Source organism: Ambystoma mexicanum, chromosome 3q (assembly GCF_040938575.1).
Source record: "Ambystoma mexicanum isolate Mex_15411 chromosome 3q, UKY_AmexF1_1, whole genome shotgun sequence".
Taxonomy (NCBI): Eukaryota; Metazoa; Chordata; class Amphibia; order Caudata; family Ambystomatidae; genus Ambystoma; species Ambystoma mexicanum.
In genome coordinates, this window is record NC_090926.1 from 607922681 (window position 1) to 607943428 (window position 20748).

At 42.7% G+C, this 20748-nt stretch overlaps 1 protein-coding gene across 1 annotated transcript in view; it reads left to right on the top strand.

Annotated features, from left to right (window-relative positions):
• Positions 1 to 20748, top strand: part of LOC138582818 (myosin-4-like) — a 196020-nt gene that overhangs the window by 137856 nt on the left and 37416 nt on the right. Inside the window, exons 32-33 of the mRNA XM_069654483.1 lie at positions 6549 to 6673; positions 10538 to 10846. Of these exons, the coding sequence (XP_069510584.1) occupies positions 6549 to 6673; positions 10538 to 10846 (434 nt within the window). The remainder of the gene's footprint in view (positions 1 to 6548; positions 6674 to 10537; positions 10847 to 20748) is intronic.

The window sequence follows — 20748 nt, forward strand, 5'->3', positions numbered from 1 at the left end:
TTTTTTTTTAAAAGTGGTTAGGCAACAGTGAGCCTCTACATGTTGCCTCCCCAAATCCCCACAAAACAAACCATACTCCTTCCCCTTCCTCCGTCTCCACTTACCTGCTGGACCAGGGCTTTGTGCTCCCATCCCAGTGCTCCTCACGCTACCAGCAAATGGCATAGAAATAGAAAGGGACTTAGTAACTTTTCCCTATGGCAGCTGCCATCTTTTTTTTATTTATTTTTTCCTGATGCGATTGGCGTCGCTTTCGCACGCAATCTCCCTAGGAAAATAAATAAACCATTCACACCCCTGATAAACCACATGGTTGCTAATGTCTTTCACCACCACTGTGAGGGGCGGACATGAGAGTAATGCCCCCCAGCCCTCGCCGAATCTCTCGCTTGCTCGTGCTGGCAGGCCATGGCCACCTCCAACAGTGGGGGTGAAAGCTATATTCTCTTCTCCCTTAACTCTCCTATGGACAGAGGAACTAAAGAAAACCATTTCCCTAGTCACATCAATCCTGCTGTTCCTACTTATGCCTCCCATCTTTACCACCTGCGATGCTTGTCCATGGAGACAGCACCGGGTGCATAAGGGAGACAGTGGGACCATACAGAACATCAAATTGTACTTTCACTTCCAACTACAGGATGTATTGCACCTCAGGGTTTCCAGCGACATCATAGAGAACTCAAGCCGTGTTCCCTTCTATTATATATCATTCGTAAACCCTCGGTGGAATAAATTTCCTTTTTATAATTTGATATATCATGAATAATGCTAATTATATAAAGTATACCATATGAATTATGGGATCTGGGATAAATACTTGGCATGCTTGCATAGTACTTACAGAATTGGTGTAAGTATTCACAGGAAACAATAATGTATAAAGTATCTCCTGTTTGATACATGTGTTTCGTTCATTTCGTGCAGTACTCCCAATGAACACAGCAGAGCCAAATTGCATATGTCCCCACCACAGCACGTATTATTTCAGTTCAGATAAAATATATTGTTGACGATTTTGAATCTGCACAGCTTTTCCTCAGAGGCACCCTTTTTCATCACCCACACAACCAAACTGGTTCCATTCGTCACAGCATGTGAAATAATATTGTATCTCAGAAATAGATTACTGAGAGCGACTAACCCCATTTTGAAAATATGTTCAAGCCGTCAGCGATAAAAGAGTCAGTGCTTGAGTATTGCACATAGCCAAATGATGAGTCAGTGCTTGAGTATTGCACGTAGCCAAATGCTGAGTCTGTGCTTGAGTATTGCACATAGCCAAATGATGAGTCAGTGCTTGAGTATTGCACGTAGCCAAATGATGAGTCGGTGCTTGAGTATTGCACGTAGCCAAATGATGAGTCGGTGCTTGAGTATTGCACGTAGCCAAATGATGCTCCCCTAAGATATTCTGGTCGATGTTGACTGAAGGCTTTGAAAATGAACGCCAATGATGGACACACATAGCCAAAATCATATAGTTGCACCAGTCTGATTCATAAAGAAACGAAAAGAATTAGAAGAAATTAAAGAAACATTGCCTACCTGACAAATTAAAGAAACATTTCTTAATTGGATACCACAGGAAACTATCTGACCAATTCTTTTCACTTGGATAAGAAAATGCTGCTTTGAATTTAGGCATTTAAGCAGCCTTCCAAACAGTATTTGGGAAACAGCACGTTCATGACAGGCCCTGCTCTAGTACCTGATGAACAGATTCCAAAATAAAAAAGCACTAATTGTTGTGACATTATTTCTTTTATTTTAATGTTCAGTTATGAGTATTTGTTGAGAGTAAACCTTTCTTTTTCGAAGCAACAGGGTACTGTATATCAGTAACTGTTACAACCATACATTACATGGTTACGAGGGGTGGGGGGGTAATGGGTAGCCCTTATAATATAGCATTTATGACTGGGAGATGCTCGTCCAGAAGATATATAACCACTGGAGTGCAGTGTCATAATTCCTTTTCAGAATTCTATGAGCTTGCAATAAGTCTGATGCTGACAAGTATAGGGTTGCACCTGGCATAGGCTTACATCAGATGCAGGAGCTTGGGGGTGAGTGTGATTCTGACTTGTATTGGGTTGCACCTGGCATAGGCTTACATCGGATGCAGGAGCTTGGGGGTGAGTGTGATTCTGACATGTATAGGGTTGTACCTGGCATAGGCTTACATCGGATGCAGGAGCTTGGGGGTGAGTGTGATTCTGACATGTATAGGGTTGCACCTGGCATAGGCGTACATCGGATGCAGGAGCCTGGGTGTGAGTCTGATGTTGACAGGTATAGGGTTGCACCTGGCATAGGCTTACATCAGATGCAGGAGCCTGGGTGTGAGTCTGATGTTGACAGGCATACGGCTGCACCTGGCATAGGCTTACATCAGATGCAGGAGCTTGGAGGTGAGTCTGATGCTGACGGGTATAGGGTTGCACCTGGCATAGGCTTACATCAGATGCAGGAGCTTGGGGGTGAGTCTGATGCTGACGGGTATACGGTTGCACCTGGTATACGCTTACATCAGATGCAGGAGCCTGGGGGTGAGTCTGATGTTGACAGGTACAGGGTTGCACCTGGCATAGGCTTACATCAGATACAGGAGCTTGGGGGTGAGTCAGATGCTGACAAGTATAGGGTTGCACTTGGCATAGGCTTACAAAAGATGCAGGAGTCTGGGGGTGAGTCTGATGTTGACAGGCATACGGTTGCACCTGGCCTAGGCTTACATCAGATGCAGGAGTCTGGGGGTGAGTCTGATGTTGACAGGCATACGGTTGCACCTGGCATAGGCTTACATCAGATACAGGAGTTTGTGGGGTGAGTCCGATGTTGACAGGCATACGGTTGCCCCTGGCATAGGCTTCAATCAGGTACAGGAGCTTGGGGATGAGTTTGATGTTGACAGGCATAGGGTTGTACCTGGCATAGGCTTACATCAGATACAGGAGCTTGTGGGGTGAGTCTGATGCTGACAGGTATAGGGTTGCACCTGGCATAGGCTTACCTCAGATGCAGTAGCTTGGGGGTGAGTCTGATGTTGACAGGTGTAGGGTTGCACCTGGCATAGGCTTACATCAGATAAAGGAGCTTGCGGGGTGAGTCTGATGCTGACAGGTATAGGGTTGCACCTGGCATAGGCTTATATCAGATAAAGGAGCTTGCGGGGTGAGTCTGATGCTGACAGGTATAGGGTTGCACCTGGCATAAGCTTACATCCGATGCAGTAGCTTGGGGGTGAGCCTGATTCTGACAGGTATAGGAGTGCAACTGGCATAGGCTTACATCAGATACAGGAGCTTGCGGGGTGAGTCTGATGCTGACAGGCATAGGGTTGCACCTAGCATAGGCTTACATCAGATGCAGGAGCTTGGGGGTGAGCCTGATGCTGACAGGTATAGGAGTGCAACTGGCATAGGCTTACATCAGATACAGGAGCTTGCGGGGTGAGTCTGATGCTGACAGGCATAGGGTTGCACCTAGCATAGGCTTACATCAGATGCAGGAGCTTGGGGGTGAGCCTGATGCTGACAGGTATAGGAGTGAATCTGGTATAGGCTTACATCAGATACAGGGGTTTGTGGGGTGAGTCTGATGCTGACAGGTATAGGGTTGCACCTGGCATAGGCTTACATCAGATGCAGGAGCTTGGGGGTGAGCCTGATGCTGACAGGTATAGGAGTGCATCTGGCATAGGCTTACATCAGATACAGGAGTTTGTGGGTGAGTCTGATGCTGACAGGTGTAGGATTGCACCTGGAATAGACAGGAAGGAGGTTCACAGTCTTGTGCATAAAGAGACAATGCTTGTTTCCTGATTACTTATTTTTAGGTCTGGCTGAAGTCAGTCTGGGCCATTGTATTAGAAGAAAACATTAATGAAAGGGCGCTGGCATAGCAACAATCAATCACATGATGCCAGCAGCGGGTGCATCAGTGTTAATAGGTTGTTCTGTGTGTGTTTTGCCATGAAGGAGTCTGTCTAACAAGGGGAAAGGCAGGAATCATCTATTCCACTCTCAAGTGGTGGTCACCCCCTCCTGCCTTTTAAGATAGGAATTAGATAGATTGTCCACAGTCATCCCGACAACCTGTCTCAGCCGATCCCACCATCCCCCACCATTGAAGTGTGCGTTGGAGGTTTATGGACAGGACTAAGAGGGAGCAAGGGGGTCACTGCTTACTGCTAAAGTTCACCATCCTCCCCAACAAGCAATGTACAATATGGAACACTCTGGAATGTGAAAAATGTCTACTGATTGAGGGAGAGTTAATTCTGGGATAAGAAGACAGACATGCCCATGAGGAGAGATGCCTGTGGCCAGCAGAGGTTGGCATAGTTTGGTTGTTAATGCATGTAACGATAATTCCACTCGGTAGCTGTACTCAATACTCTGTGTTATTTGACATGCTTAAAATAAAAACACTGCATCTGCCACAATTCACTATAGTGTACCACTAAGACTTGGGATCATAATATGTACATTTCAGCACAGCCATTCCCAAGCAGGTCCTGAGGCATCCAAGCCATTCTTCCTGTTATCTTCAACATCAAAGGTCTTAAAGAAAGTGATTGACAATACATTATGTCAATGGTTGGTAGATAACCATGTCTTGTGTGATACACATTTGGATTTCGCCCACGGCTGTGTGCTGTGATGCAAGGGGTGGGTGTGTGCTTGATTTTATCTAAATATGTGCAAGGTCTTAAAGTTCCACTTTATGGAGTTGTTCTGTATCTGACTGCCTCTCTGCACCATGTGGACGGAGAGCAACTCTGGGTGACTTTAAAGGATAGGGCAGTTCCTGCTAGTCTGTTGAATGTTATAATTTCATTGCACACTAGGAATACGGCTCAAGTCAGGTATGGGAGAAAGGGAGAAGTTATTGAAGAGTTTCAAGAGGAAAAGGGTGAGTGCATGGAGCACATTCTGCCACCAACTAGTCTTACTCTATACAGAGACTCCCTACTTGCTACCTGCATATATGTACCCCGTATTGCCACATGTAGTTTGAATGAGACGTGGCTGTCTATGTTGAATTCCTAGAGGTGTGGTGCAGAGTGTCAGGAGCAGGACTAAGCCCTTGAGGTTCATGTTGAGCGGCCACGTCTAGATGTGGGGGGGTTCAGGCTCGGACTGGCTTATAAGGCAATAGGCCCATGGCCGAACCAAAAACGCAAAATGGTTGTGTGGGCCAGTTTTTTTCAGGCAAAGTGGGGCCCTTTTTTGGCTATTGTTTTCCAGTTTGATGAGTTACTTCACTATGCGGCTAATAGTTTTGACCAGTGTTGCTAAATAAACATTCTTTAAAATGTACAATTTGCATCATATTTGATCAAAAACCACCCTCTTGGGTTCTATTCAAACAGCATCACAAAAGGAATGAATTCCCATTTGAAACTGTGGGCAACTTTTTTGTTTGGTCCCCGAGACAATTGTATGCCCCAGTCCGACGCTGGGGGGGGGGGATGGGTTGCGTTTTGTTGATGAGCAAAAGGACTTGCTTTTTGGTGGAGTCCAATTGAAAGTAGGCTCATGATATCCGGATATTGGTCAAGGCGAGACAAGCCTTGAATTTGTGGATGTCTTTATTGGCTGATATTTGCGGGTAGAGTTGTGTATCAATACTTTATTGGTGGAGGTGGATATAAGGACTAGAAAGTGGCATTTGATAAGTATGATCTATTGGCTTAAGGAGCAAGATAGTAGATCAGATAAATATGCCAAATGCATATTGGATCAGATATATTTAATACACAAATACTAACTAGGATTATGTGCTACCGAAAACACAGTGGGAGATACAACTAACAGAAGTCACACAGGTGCATAGCTGCAATAGGTTTGTTCAATATGGCTTCAAACTATTAACTTCCTTCTTTGAAAGTTGCACACTAACCTCCGCTTATTATATAGAACGGGTTGTGTAAGTAACTCATACTGGCAGAAAGCAGCATAACTGCTACGATACGAGTCACCTCTACAGCGTTTTTCTCTCATGTCTTGTGTCGTGGATACATATCTGCGAAGTCGCTCCGCGTGGGGTCTGGTCAGTCAAGCCTGACTTTTCAGGCAAAAACACTTTGTGTTCCAGGACTTTTATATTTGGTTGGCCCCAATATAGGTATGGGCCTACAGTTTTCAAGATGCAAAGCTCTGGTACCTTAAAAGACATGTCTGGATGAAGGTGGCTTTAACCAATGAGGCCACCATTTGCATATGCCTGAATTCTTGAGTCAAACACATTAATGACTGGTTTTAGGGTGTGATATGGTTGGAAGTGACCAATTTCACAGCTGTCAACTATCTGGCCACGACTTAACAGCATTTGCTGGAGGGATGAATACTACCATGGTTCACTAGAAAACCCACCTTGAAAGGGCATTTTCCTCATGGCACGGGTATGCGCCTTGCTTTTTCAAATATGAGGACACATGATACAGTGGTTGCGTCATTCGTTTTTGCAAAAGAAATATTGTTTTTAGACAACTGTATATTTAGTTAGTGCACTTATCATTTTGCTCATGTTTCTTTCAGATGAAATATCAGATCTGACAGATCAGATTGGGGGATATGGTAAGAGCATGAATGAGCTCGAAAAACAAAGGAAGCAGACGGAGCAGGAAAAGGCTGAGCTGCTGGGGGCCCTGGAAGAAGCCGAGGTAGGCCTATGTTCTCCCAGCTCTGCACGTGTGGGCAGCATAAACGGCACCCAATCAAAAAGGGTGCACATGCAGCGAGAGAGCTGGCCCACCTGGGGGGCCTGAAGGATGACGGGGAGGGGAGTGTTGCAAGCCTATGCAAAAAGGAGTGCAGTGACTGCTTTTAACAGAAAATATGAGCAAATAAGGGGCCTGATTTATGGATATTTTAGCACGGTGCCAAGTGACTTTGGACTGCCAATAAATACCCTGATTTACAGAACTGTGCAAAGTGTATTTTTGCAGTGCCAAGTCGCTTTGCATTGCAAAATACACTTTGCACTGTTCTGTAAGTCACTTTCCGCTAAAAAAATATTCTTTGTACCGTGAATTGGGCCCATTTAACTTGATACAACGAGTACCTTTTCAGTGCAGAGTGATTTACAAAAGAGTGCAAAGTGTATTTTTCAGTGAAGAGTGACTTAGCACTGCAAAAATACACTTTGTACTTTTCTGTAAATCAAGGTAATGGTCTTTATTCAAGGGGGGCTCAGCATAAAAAAGTTTGAATACCACTAGCGTACGCAAATTTGAATGTCCTCAATAAAATAAAATGCCTCTTTTGGGTATAGAGTTTTAAATTACAGTGTTTTTAATCCTCAATTGTAAATCATGTTTCCGTTGTGTCCCTGTAACTTGTCCATTCTCTTTTCACTGTCACCAAATATGTTGTGCATCAATAGACTGGACATGGTGATATGTGTTTCTAGAAATGAATGAAGCTCTGTGTCACTTATCAAGTGGATTTCATACTTGAGGAACGAGAACAGTAGATCTCTTCAAGCTTTACTCCTGATTTAAGTTCACACCAACCTGAATTATTTGTCGACTCTCTATTCCCAGTTTGGATACAGTGGATTGGCCTATCCGCGGCAATATAGGTGATGCCACAGAGCCATCCTCTGATTGGCTAGGGTAGGCATGATGGAATAATGGACATGACAGTGTATGAGCCCTTTTGATTTTTCTCCTGAAGTCATTAAGGGCCTGATTTGCTAAAAAGGTTTTAAATTGAACCGTCCCATGTTAAAACATGTTTGTAAATCAGGTCCTAAATGTAGATACCTAATCCTCGTCACAGTTAATCAGGGGAATGCCAGCTTTTATTATGATGATGTGATGTGTTTTTATATAGCGCCTTAATACAAAGCACTTTACAGAGCTCATATTTGCATAGAATATCACCCAACCGAAATTGGTACCTATTTATCCACCTCGAAGGATGAGGGGCTGAGTTGGTCGTGCCAGGATTCGAACCTGCAGATCACGCTCAGATTGCAGCAGCGAGTGCTCAACCCGTGGAACGATTTTACCAGCATAACATTATGAGCTGGAATTAGAGTGCTTGGGCAGAAAATGTTCACAAACCGGGACATGTCTGTATGAACACATTACAAAAACCTGGACAGTGATTAAGATGTATCTGAAAGTGAAAAGGCAAGATAATTTCAAATTACAGAAAGAAAGTCACAGGGTCGCATTAAGGAATATTGACTGTCAGCCTTCAAGCGAAATGGTCAAGCGGAGCGGGATTACAAAAGGGAGTCCTGTGGACAAGTAAAAAGAATGAAGTAGTGGCTGGCTGGCAGCAGCGTTCCATCACCTCCCGCTCCAACCCTGGGAGGGAGTTTCATTCCTGCTCTCCATGTGTTGGGCATGATCTGCTGGAACTCACACACATGTCTCATGGGGATCTGCCCATGAACTCGAAAATGTGACCAGAAATATGAGTCAACGCAGCCTTGGTGACTTTCGCTCCGGCACCTCTGGATCTGTCATGCTGTTTTGAAATTCATAATCGGTGGAAAGCGGGGGCTTGATCAGGTTTGCTTGGTTCCCACCCCATGCAAAGCTGGACTTGCCCGCCTACAGATCTGTCAGCGTTCTCTAGCGCTGACAGGTGAAGGCTGCAGCCGGATGGAAGTCACCATGGGCAGAAGCCTCATTCTGTCATGTAATGAGTGATGAGTAGCCCTTACCACTCTGCAACAGCTTCAATTGCTCCCGGGCATTAGGGACTGTGCACTAGACGTACAATGTGTTATTCTTGCTGCTCAAGACTCTCGCGAGAAGACAATGAAAATGAAACAGTTCAGGAGTGTACACGAGCATCTGTGTTTACCCATCTCTTGCTGCTGGTATCCCGTACTCAATGCGCTGCTACTGTTCTCGGTGTAAAAACCCATTACACTGCACAGAAATGCACAGCAGCTGGTTGTGTGCCGCTCATTTCACAATGATATTTGGGACAGGACTTTTGCCTTGATCTGGGGGTCGCACCCGCCAAAATGCATTGAATTGATATGCTTCAAGGGAAAGTGATGCATTCAAAAGTGTCCATTTATTGGTGGAAAGAGGGACACAAAGTGCTGTGGGTGCAAACTTGCTTTCACATGAGCATGTAGGCCCTCCCAACCAAAGGGTGTTTCTTGTTTTTTTAACCAAATGCTTTATTGCATCTCTCACTCTTTAAGTTTACTGAAAGCTGTAGCCCTTAATTTATTGGAGTAAAAGTTCCTTGGTCAATCTAATGCTGAGAACACATCACTCCTCTGCGTCACCTTCCTAGTCTGTGGAACACTGACTAAGAGCCCCTGCTTGTCTCGGGGGCACGTACACTGAGAGTTGGATCATTGACACCACCTTGCGTGAGTGCCTCGGACTCTGTCCCCCTCCTACTGTGAACGTCTCTGACACTGAGATGCTCTCCACAGTTGGAGTGGTGTTGGCCCTGTCAGCTAGTCTGAAAGGCTCTCACTCTGAAACTCTGAAAGCTTTCTCATCGGAAGGGATCTGATTTACAGGGACTCCTAGGCTCTCATGATAAGTGTAGAGGTATCAGCTGTGCTATTACTGCAAACTGAATTGCCTTTACCGCAAGTGGTAACAGTAATTCTCTACCTCCTTTAGTGTTCTGCTATTTCCCTTGTTGATAGATGGAATGACCACATGATGCAATACCACCTCTACCATTACTACCACTTTTCATGGGGTATTGCCCCCATGTCAAAGCAGGTGCTTTTTCATTTCATGGGTTACTAAATCAATAGTCAGGCAGGGCATTATAACAGGTGGTGTTGAACAATACTGTCTGTTTTACCATTGTCGTAACTTATAATGAGGCCTTTAGTTTGAGAGTCTCTAAACCCAAGATCCCCTTAGTTGAAGTGACTATGACTAGGGATCATTACAAGGTTGGAGGTAGCCATGGTGCAATTAGTGCCATGACTACCCCCTTACCGCATACCGGATCCGGGTTCCTCGAATGAGGAATTACCGGGCCATTCCAACCTTGGAGGACCCAGTATTTCCCCATTCAGGGAACCCATCCCCATTGCCATTCCAACCTTGGAGGACCCAGTATTTCCCCATTCAGGGAACCTATTCCCACTCCCATTCGAGCCCCCATAGGGCTCAATGGGAATGGGGACCATGCTAACAACGGGCCCGTTGTTAGCATACTGGTCCTTTAGCGGCTCCAACTAAGGGCGCCTGGTAAAACCAGCCGCCCTTAGCGGGACCCGCTAAAGGACCTCCTAATGTGGCGGTAAGGGGTTAGTGGCACCGGCACCCTTACCAGCGCCATTAACCCCTTACCGGCAACCTCGGAATGAGGGCCAATGACTTGGAAACTTTGCTCCCCCAGGCAGAGGGAGCTCACACTAAGGACCACTTCTTGAGATGGTATGTAGCCTTCGGGTAGGCTGCTGAAAGTTGACTTTTACGTCGCCCCACCCTGCAAGACAATATGAATTTGTAAATGATCTACTACTGATAGTACGGTAGCAAATAATATCTCCATTTATATTTTGATGTGCCTGGCAGGCAAACCTTGAACAGGAAGAGGGCAAAATCCTACGCATTCAGCTTGAGCTGAACCAAGTGAAGTCCGAAGCGGACAGGAAGCTCGGTGAGAAAGAGGAGGAAGTCGATCAGATGAAAAGAAACAACCAACGTGTTTTGGAGGCAATGCAGCACACACTCGACGCCGAGATCCGGAGCAAAAACGAAATTTTACGACTTAAAAAGAAAATGGAAGGCGACTTAAATGAGTTAGAGGTTCAGCTCAACCATGCCAACCGCCAGGCCATTGAGAGTCAAAAACAGCTCAGGATCCTTCAAGGGCAGATGAAGGTATGTATGGGTACTATATGCTGCAATATGTTATGAAGTACGGGGGCTGTACAGAAAGTAATATATTACACTATCAGTTTCCCTGTAAGAGACCTGTCAATGCCGCCCTGCAATATTTTTATAATACAAAACAGCCTGCAATTGCAGCATACAAGCCTGTACATTTCTTATTACAGGCTTGCAGTGACATCACTAATTACATGTAATATGCGATGGCATCACTATTGTCGCTGTAATCAGTTATTACAGATGCCAGGCCGCAATGCATGCTGCTTGAGCCAGCAAAGAGAAGAATTTCGGCAGACACTGCACAAAGCTGGGATTAGCTTTTCATTTTTGTTCATCTAAAATAGCTCTTTGTGACAATTTGCAGCTATTAATTCATAAGGAACTCTTTATAGTAGTATGTTTATTTTGTGCACTGCTAGAGATTATCAGAGAAGAGAAATCTATATTTTACCATTTATAATAAGCCACAAAATGGGTTTATGATACATCTTTATTAAATTGCTTTAACTATTTTTTCAGCACCACATTCAAGCTATTAGAATATATATTTTTTTAAATCAAAATATATGCTATATTGATTATATGTATATAGCACTGGAAGATATCCTACAGTAGTTTAAGCAAGAAACAAGATAGAAAAGGGATGACAGTGTATGGTGATGTATTCTCCCCTAGCATACATATTAGACCTCTGCGCAGCCTTTGACCTAGTTGATCACGGACTACTGGTGTCAAGGCTCGGTGAGGTCACTAACTGCTCTGTAATTGCATCCAGATGGATTGCTTCCTTTTTGGGTACCAGAATGGTAAGGGTCTGTGTTGGCGATAATCAATCTTCCTCGATCTTCCAGACATGTGGAGTTCCCTCAATCTCTACATCCGACCCCTTCTTGACCTTCTAAACAAACTAGGAGTGCAATACACAAACTACGCTGACGACACTCAGGTAGTCATACAATTGAGTGGCTCTTACAGCAGTGATGCGGAAACCATCAACAAAATATACAAAGCCATACAAGACTGGATGGCCTGTAACTATCTAGCCTTGAATGACAAAAAGACCAAACTCCTCATTGTGGCATCTAAAAACACTAGGACGAAACGTGATTCCAACTATGCTAGTTTTCACATTGCAGACAATACTATTACCGTCCATAAGAAAGTCAAGACCTTGGGAGTTGTTCTTGATGAAGAACTCTCTATGAAATCCCATATCTCCAATATTAAATCCAGTTGTGGTCTTATAAACAAGAGAATAGGACACATTCGACCATGTATATCGGAAGAGAACTGTGCTCTCCTGTCTACAGCACTGATTAATTCAAGGCTTGACTACTGCAACAGTCTCTTAGCGGGCACTACAGCCACTAACATCCAATCACTACAGGTGGCTCAGAATAATGCTGTGCGTAATATCTTTAATCAATCTTGTCGAAAACATATCTCCACCTTCAGGAAAAAATTACACTGGCTTCCAGTTAAGCATCGTAGAACACACAAGATGCTCACCACGACCCACAAATGCCTCAGTCTAAAAAGTCCAACATATCTGTCAGCTTGGATTAGCACTCAGCCTAATATGAGGAATCTTCAGTCATCCTCAGCGATCTCTCTTAAACACCCCAAATTTAGGACAGCCAAATTTGGAGGTACCACTCTTGATGCTCAGGGTCCCCTTTTTTGGAACACACTTCCAGCCCGGATACGGCGGATCCAGAGCTATACCGTGTTCAAACGTGCCATAAAAACTAATTTCTTCAACTTGGAATAATTTGTTGAGTCTTCTCTCCTTTCTGCCTCATGTGCCTGTCTGTCTTTGTCTTGTCTCTGTGTGCGCCCTGAGGCCCACGGGCATGTTGGTGCGTTATAAAAATTAAAATAAATAAATAAAATAAATATGGGCAAAGCATACTGCAAGTCCTATTGGAGTTCTGTCACCTTAAAAAGGTCATGGAAATCCTCATTGATATGCAATATTCCTATAACATATGGGATGGGATACTTTATCCCATATATAACAGGCTAGTTGTGACACCACTGCTGAGATGCAATAAGAAAATGACATCACTACTGCACTGTAATCAGATATAACAGTTCATTGTGACATAAAAATGCCTGCACTTAATTAAAGCCATGGCAAGCGTTTCACATTTCATTCTCATAAAATAGCTTTCCATGACACTCTACAGAAAATAATAGTTGATAAGCAACTGTTTATGATATTGTGTATATTTTGTGCACTGCTTCAGCCTCATTTTTCTGCTTGGCCACGGAATTCCCCTGTGACACGAAATAGGCATACACCGTACGGTAGGGGGTACTTTATCACTTCTATTACAGCCTAGGTGTGATATCAAAAGGCCCCTAATTTAAGAACATTGCAACACCACTCAATGTAATAATGTATAACATAAATATAACACTTCATCACAATTCTATTGTGATGATTCAATGCCAGTTGCTTGAATCAACACAGAGCTGAATTCCAGCTGCCAATGGACCCCTTAACTAAAGGTCTAGATTTTCAGATACATTTTTTTCTAAAAGAGAGTTCTGTGACACTTTATAAATGTCAATCGATAAGGAACAGTGGAGTTGTTTTTATTTATATTGTGCACTGCTGGAGTTTAGCAAAGTAGAGCACAAAGCTATCTGTATGCTGTAGCTTAGAACATTCTTCGACATAACAAACTTGGACCTTGACTGTTCCCTTGAATATTTAGCTTCTGGGAGATATGAACATTCTCTATTGGACTTTCTGTGCACTTGAGAGTTGATTATTTTTGGTCTCTCTATCTATGATAAACCTTTGTTTTTGTTTTCTTTATGTTACGTTGGATTTCTTCTGGACTTTATTCTCCCTTTTACTATCTCTTGCTTCCCGCTATCATCATGACACTTAGAATTGTACCATCTCCTTAATTATTGTGCCACACTTTGGTGAAGGCACATTAGAAATGTCAATGAATACATTTACACATACAAATCACTATTTTTAAACCAAAAAATATATTTCAAATGCATTGAAATGAACTGCCTACTATATATTGGAACGCCTTCTGAAGCGCAGATTAGCGCTTTTTTCCAATTGTACAGACTCAACATTGATTATATATACCAACAACTGAAAGATTAATTGCATCTGTAAGATATATGTGGGTCAAACTATAGCTACTTGAACTAGGCAGGAAAACCTCGATGTAATGCACCCTACCTCTGCAGTCCCACCCCATAATTCTGGGCAAGAGACAGGCAGTTTGATCAAATCTCAATAATAATTAAATTAAAACAATAAAATGTGAAATCAACCAAAGATGGTCTTGAGCTTTATGCTAGAGGGCAGAAGAAGTCAATAGAAATAGTATACAATCAAAGACAGCTCGTCTACACCAAACGAAAACAGCATTGCTACATTACTCTCACTATTTATCACAGAAAACATAGTCAATTATATATTAAGTTCTAAATTAAAATAGGTATGCTAATTTCACTTTTGCTGCTTATTGTCCAATATTTCAACACTGCCTCTTCATTTAAACATTTCCAAATGACACATGAAGTTACACTTGCAAATGATAATAAAATGTTGCTTTTGTGAATTTACCTCACTACAGTTTAGAATCAAATAACTGTTTCAGGTTTCATTCTTCTCACGTAAATATGGTACTGGATTACTAATGTGTGTGCAGTTCACACTATGTTTACAATGACTTGCATTCTAATTCTGCAGGTTCTGTTTTATGTAAGTGATGTTTTCAATTTAGAGCACACCCAATTTCTGGTCACCCACCCCAACTTGAGAGAATGCTTTTTAGATTATATTGAGCAAATGTAAAACCTCCTCTTTCAAATCACATATGAATCTTACTGTGCATTTTCAGAATGAGGGGTTTCATGGGATTTACATTTGCACTATTTTAATGAGAATATAAATGACTCTGTTAAGCTCCCATCTATCCCACCTATTTCAAATGTATTGAAGAGTGGGTCCTCAGTTGACAGTCTGAACTGACAACTATACCTGTGGATAAACACGAGGTTCAGTTTTCTTGGACAAGATTTGCCAAACAAAACTGCACTTATGCTGCTCAGAAGTGCTACCAGTTTGACACTGAATCAAGATGCAATTTGATTTCTGAAAGGAAATCTCACTTGACACTTAACTGAAGTGAGAAACAAAATAAGTTTCACATTGGAATATCCCTATATTCTAATGGGAATCAGCACCCCCTAGCTCTTCTAAACCACCCTCTTCCAGGATTCCATAGGATTGAAGGGTGGATCTGCTTTAGGGGAGGTGTATACTTCATTTGTGGTAATTAATTTAGTTCACTGAACCAGCATCAGTCAGACACCTGGTTCTCCCTGGGCTCTGGTCCCTTCTGGTACAGGGGACATCTATCAAAACCTGCTCCAAGCTTTTTGGAGAATGCACCTCATTTCCAGATATCCCCAGCTTAACACCCTCACAGCTGGGTAGACAGCTTGGTTTTAACAGCAGCTATTTCTAATGTCAGAATGCTCTCCTCTGTGCTCAGCACTATTTTTTAAGTGTCCAAAATTCCTATTCTTATGTATTTGTATTTGTATTTGTATTTGTTTTATTTGTATAGCGTAAACCAGGCCCAGGCGCATATCTTAGTAACAGTGGTTACATAATATTACGACATTTCAGGTAACATTTCAATTGACATAGTAATCAAACGCATTGGTAGTTTGTACATATATACATAGGTAATCAAGTATTCAAAGTGCAGCTTGGACCTCAGATGTGACTAGCCAATGTTTGGCTTTGTGTTTGAAGAGATTCAGAGAAGGAAGGTTTCTGATAGTAGGGGGGACAGAGTTCCACAATTTGGCTGCCAGAACTGGGAAGCTGGATCCACCGGCTGTTTGGAGCTTGTATCTAGGGATCATTAGGTTCTGGTTGAGGGTAGATCTTAGAGATCGAGATGGTGTATAGTGCGTGAACCGTGAGGAGAGGTAGATGGGGGCCAGGTTATTCATGCATTTGTAGGTCAGGGCAAGTGATTTTAGAGAGATCCTTTGGGTGACTGATAGCCAATGAAGGTTCTTCCTGGTTTCCGAGATGTGGGCCGATCTAGGGATATTAAGGACTGCTCTGATGGCGTTGTTTTGTATGACCTGGAGTTTGTCTAAGTTGCCTTGATTAGTGCCTTGGTACAGTGCATTGCAGTAGTCCAGTTTGGACATGACCAGAGTTCTAGCAAGGATAGTACAGTTATGAGTGGAAGGAAAAGGGCGGCATGCTGTGATCAACTTGCAGGTGTAGGCAGCGGCAGCCGCAACTGCATTAGTTTGTCTGTGGAGGGAGAGAATGGAATTGAGGTAGATTCCAAGCGTTTTGGTATCTTTGGAAACTTTTATGGAATTTCCGTCGATATTAAAGGAGCTGGACAGTGGGTTCAGCTTGTTAAGTCTTTTCTGTGTGCCTAGGATGAGGAGCTCTATCTTGTCGACATTGAGACAGAGCTCATGTTGTGCCATCCAAGTTTGGATGACGAGGTATATGTCATTTAAGGATTTCGAGTCTACCGTGTAATCGCCCGTGATGGGGACGAGTATCTGGGTGTCATTGGCATAGTTAGTGTAGGTGACACCCAGCTAGTCGAGCACATCAAACAGGGGTTTAGTGAAAACATTGTAAAGGGTAGGGGATACACACGGTCCTTGGGGGACTCCGCAAGGGACTGGTGCGGGGTTTGCAGTGGCGGTAGGGGAGAATACCCTCATCTGTCTGTTATCCAGGAAGGATTGAATCCAGTTAGTGGCCTTGTCGGAAAAGTGGGCAGCCATTTTCAGGTGGTGACAGAGGACTTGGTGGTTAACCAATAATTATCATAATTATATCACCCAATGTGATTGCCTGAATGTTTCCATTGGCCTGCCTCATAGGTAGACGCTCCTATTGAATACACACTCCCAATTTCCATAGGTTGATTATAATTTCTATATTTTTGACATGATCATCAAATTGGCTTATTATATTCATACTCTGCTGAATTCCATAAATTCTTGCCCCGTAATTCATGGGAGAAATATGCTAATCTAATTGAATGAAATAAGGATTTCTGGAATCTATGTTTGCAGATGTATGCCTGGGTATGCTACATCATTATTTGGAACAATGCTTCATAGAGTTATGCATTTCTCTCATTATTAATAATTTCTGATGAACCTCTTAAGTGCCAAGGATGAGTATGCTCGTACTTTTTGCATAGACTTGCATAAAAGCCTGGCACTTGTATACGGTTTGAATTTGGTGTCAAATTAATTAGGAGACTCTGATTTTTGAAACACACCCATTCTTATGTTTGTAAGTCTTATAATTCCAGACTTACAATTTATATTAACTTCTGCATTTAAGGTCAATGGTAAATAACACATGCTGCTTGAAAGTAAGCAAAATGTACTTCATTGGATATATCTGGTAATTCAACTTGGAGTCTCATGCTCAGCACATGAGTTATATGTAAATAGCTCTTTGTGAGACCTTGATTAATGTTTTTTTGGGCATTCTTGACAGGCCCATTGTTCTAATTGAATCATCTTCCAGATGCCAGTTTTATTGCCAGCCAAAGTTCAAAAGTGTCACTTTTAATGGATTCACCTTTGAGGCTTGTTTGTAAAATACACCATCTGGCAACTCTAGGTGTCAATGGTCTGTGAAGCCCACAGATTTCATATTCATGGTATGTCCATTTGTTTTTAAAAGAGTATCCCCTGAAAGATTCCAAAAGTTGGGAGGACTACTTTGCTCCGAATTCACACTCTGGTCCACTTGAAGTCAGCACAATATCAGATTGAAATGAACACATCAAAACATGCATTTTCCAGTGCCGTATGAGATAACCATTGATAGCGTACACATTTACCATACTGTATTCCCTGTTTAATATTTCACATGCAAAAGCTTTTATAATTTTCATATGTCCCCACATGTATTTCTAAAATGTCACTGTTACTTTGTTTATACATATTCCTGAAGAAACACATCACATGCTGGCTTCGTTTTTCAGATGCAGCAGGGAAACTTCAATTTATTGATGATTTCTGCAGCACATGCTATGTTCGATTTTCAAAATGGAGTTGAAGATTTTATAGCGAATGAAGCTTTATCTGTCAACATGTCGATCTAAATATCACCATTACTCCGGGATAATATTTTACTGTTACTCATATTGATTAGTGCAAAAGTGACAGTTCCCCTGTTATCAGTGCCCTCCCATGGAAGTTGAAACTGCTAAGTAAAGCTGTGCATTCTTTTGGTGCCTCTAGTTTTGTATTGACAGCCTCAATGTTTTGCATTAGATGCTGACTATTACAAAAGGTGACATCTAATCAAAGGCCGTATTATCCTAGAGGGGCAACTGCTTCATACTAAAGAGAAGTGCTGTACACATATACAAAATAGCATTATTACATGGCACTGGGGAGAAAGGTGGGTTCAGGTAGGGTGCATGAGGGGAATCCCTCTTTGGCAAGTAGGTAATATTTAAGCCATGTTTTTGGATGGATCCACAATCAGGATGGATTTAATTGTGATGGTCAATGTGCAATGGGTTTCAGTGCAGCAGGGAGAAGGAGCAGAAGTGAGAGAAGGCACAGTGAGGTAATGCGACAGTAAAGTTGAGTGCAGAGGAAGAGTGGAGGGAACAATATGTAGACAGACATTGGGACTCATTATAAGTATTGCGATAAGGCAACAATGATGCCGGTATAGCTACGGGCACCGCTGCTACCGTACCGCCATACTACGATTTGTGCTCGCAGTTCTTGCTCTGCCTGCCAGGTCTGACCTGGCGGGCAATGTGGCACCCGTGAGCACAACTCATGGATGCACCGTTATGAACGGTGCCGGTGCATTCAAGCTCCCTATTCCCATTCGGCCCTGTGGCATGACCTTGTAATTGTCCATTCGCATGTGCCGGTAAAATCACGCGTCCAGTGGCAGCCATGCCTTTGTTACAGGCACGGCTACCACCAAACATGTAATGAGGCCCATTGAGTCAGCAAGGAACTGGGAAGCAAGACCATTGATAGCTGTGTGACAAGGATCCTAAAAAGAGAGCGGTTGTGCACGTAGAGCCAACTAGCATGGTGTCAGTAGCCATAAGTGATGAGTCTCAGAAGGCTGTAGATGTTGCTAGTAGTGAAATTGAGGACTTTGTATGGAGAGAGTAATGGGTAGAGAGGAATGCTAAGGAATAGGCATAAGCAGTACCCGGGGTGAAGTTGACTTCCATTTTCGAAGAGTTGCACGTGAGACAGTGGAGAAACATCCAATGATGGATTACAGTGAGGCAGTTGGTAATCTGGTCCAAGATGGCTGGCATGAAGGAGGGAAAGGATACAATATTTCAGTGTCCTGAAAAAAGAGGTAATAGTGAAAGCCAAAGGACAAGATAAGTCAATCTAGGGCAGAGCTATAACGGGTAAACATCAGATGGGATAGTTGTGAGGTCAGAGTTTAGGAAAATCCATGAGATTTTAAAAGATCAACCTTCTAGGAAAGAAACACTCTAGGTGAGAGCAGATTGGCAAACATAATTTCAGGAGAGTGAGGAGGAGAGTGGAGTGGTCTGGGAAGTCAAAAGAATAAGTATAGAAGAACTTGGAGTGGTGAGCATCAGAGGGAAGGTTAGAGACATGCATGAGTGCAGTCACGGTGGAGTGTTTACTATGGACGCCAGATTGAATTGGGTCTTCAAGGCCATTACCCTCACATTTAATGATCTGGTTAAAGTCAACTCACTCAAGGATCTTTGAATAATGTAGTAGGAAGGAAACTGGGCAATAATGTGCCTGGATGTTTGGGTCAGCAGAGGGTTTCTTCAAAAGAAGAGCACAGTTGTACATTTGAAGGGAACAGCAGGGAGAGAAAGAAGTTAAAGAACTCAGAGAGATGAGGACAAGTGATTGGGACTAAGTATTCAACTGTTTGAGGAGCAAACAGGTCTATAGGAAGGCAAGATTGATTAGCAGTGCATGGCATGTGTGCTAATTTGGGACGAGAGGTAGCCGGGAAGAAGTTGAGAATAAACAGTATAGACAGGTGAAACAATAAAAAAGGAAAATGGGGAGGAGAGAAAGGAGCGTTGTTAAAGTGGCAAACATTTTAGATATGTTGAAGGAAAAGTACAGGGTAAAACATTAGCAGAGATGGAGGAGGCAATGTATATTGGCTTGGGATGAGTAAGCAAAGCTTAGAGAGTAGACACATGTTTGCAGGGAGATTGTGGATGGAGGAGAGGAGATGAGTTTTGTGAAGTAGGAGAGTTTGGCAGAATGCAATGCAGAAGAGAGAGTAGCAAGGGATTTCCTTCAGGCTTGGGGTAGCGTGGGGGACCAGGATTTGCACCTGAATCATATGTAATGGCAAATGCTTATTTTTGAGGGTTGACTGTCAGAGGTGTCCCATTCCTGAGGATGAGGGTGGGAAGGTGAGAATGTGCATGCAGGAGGGTGATGGTGAAAGGGTGTTGTAAGTGCTTAGTGAAAGTCAGAAAAAGCATGGTCAATGGAAGAGTCAAGGGTAACGGATATAGGAAAGAGATCCTCACATATCAAGGTAAGAGGTAATAGAGTCCTGCTGAAAGTGACTCTTTTTTTATTGAAAAGGTGAGAGAAGAAAGAGAGGATGGATAGACAGAGGAGAAGTCGTTGATGACTTGTAATATACTGGATGGTACACTTTTCCTATATATTACAAGTGTGTGAAGATATAACAAATCATTCCTTTTTACATATTTCTGGAGAAAAACAATGTTTTCCTTGTAGGAAAACTTACCAGAAATGTTTCAAATCATTCTGTTAAATAATAATAATAATAATAATAATAATAATAATAATAATAATAATAATAATAATAA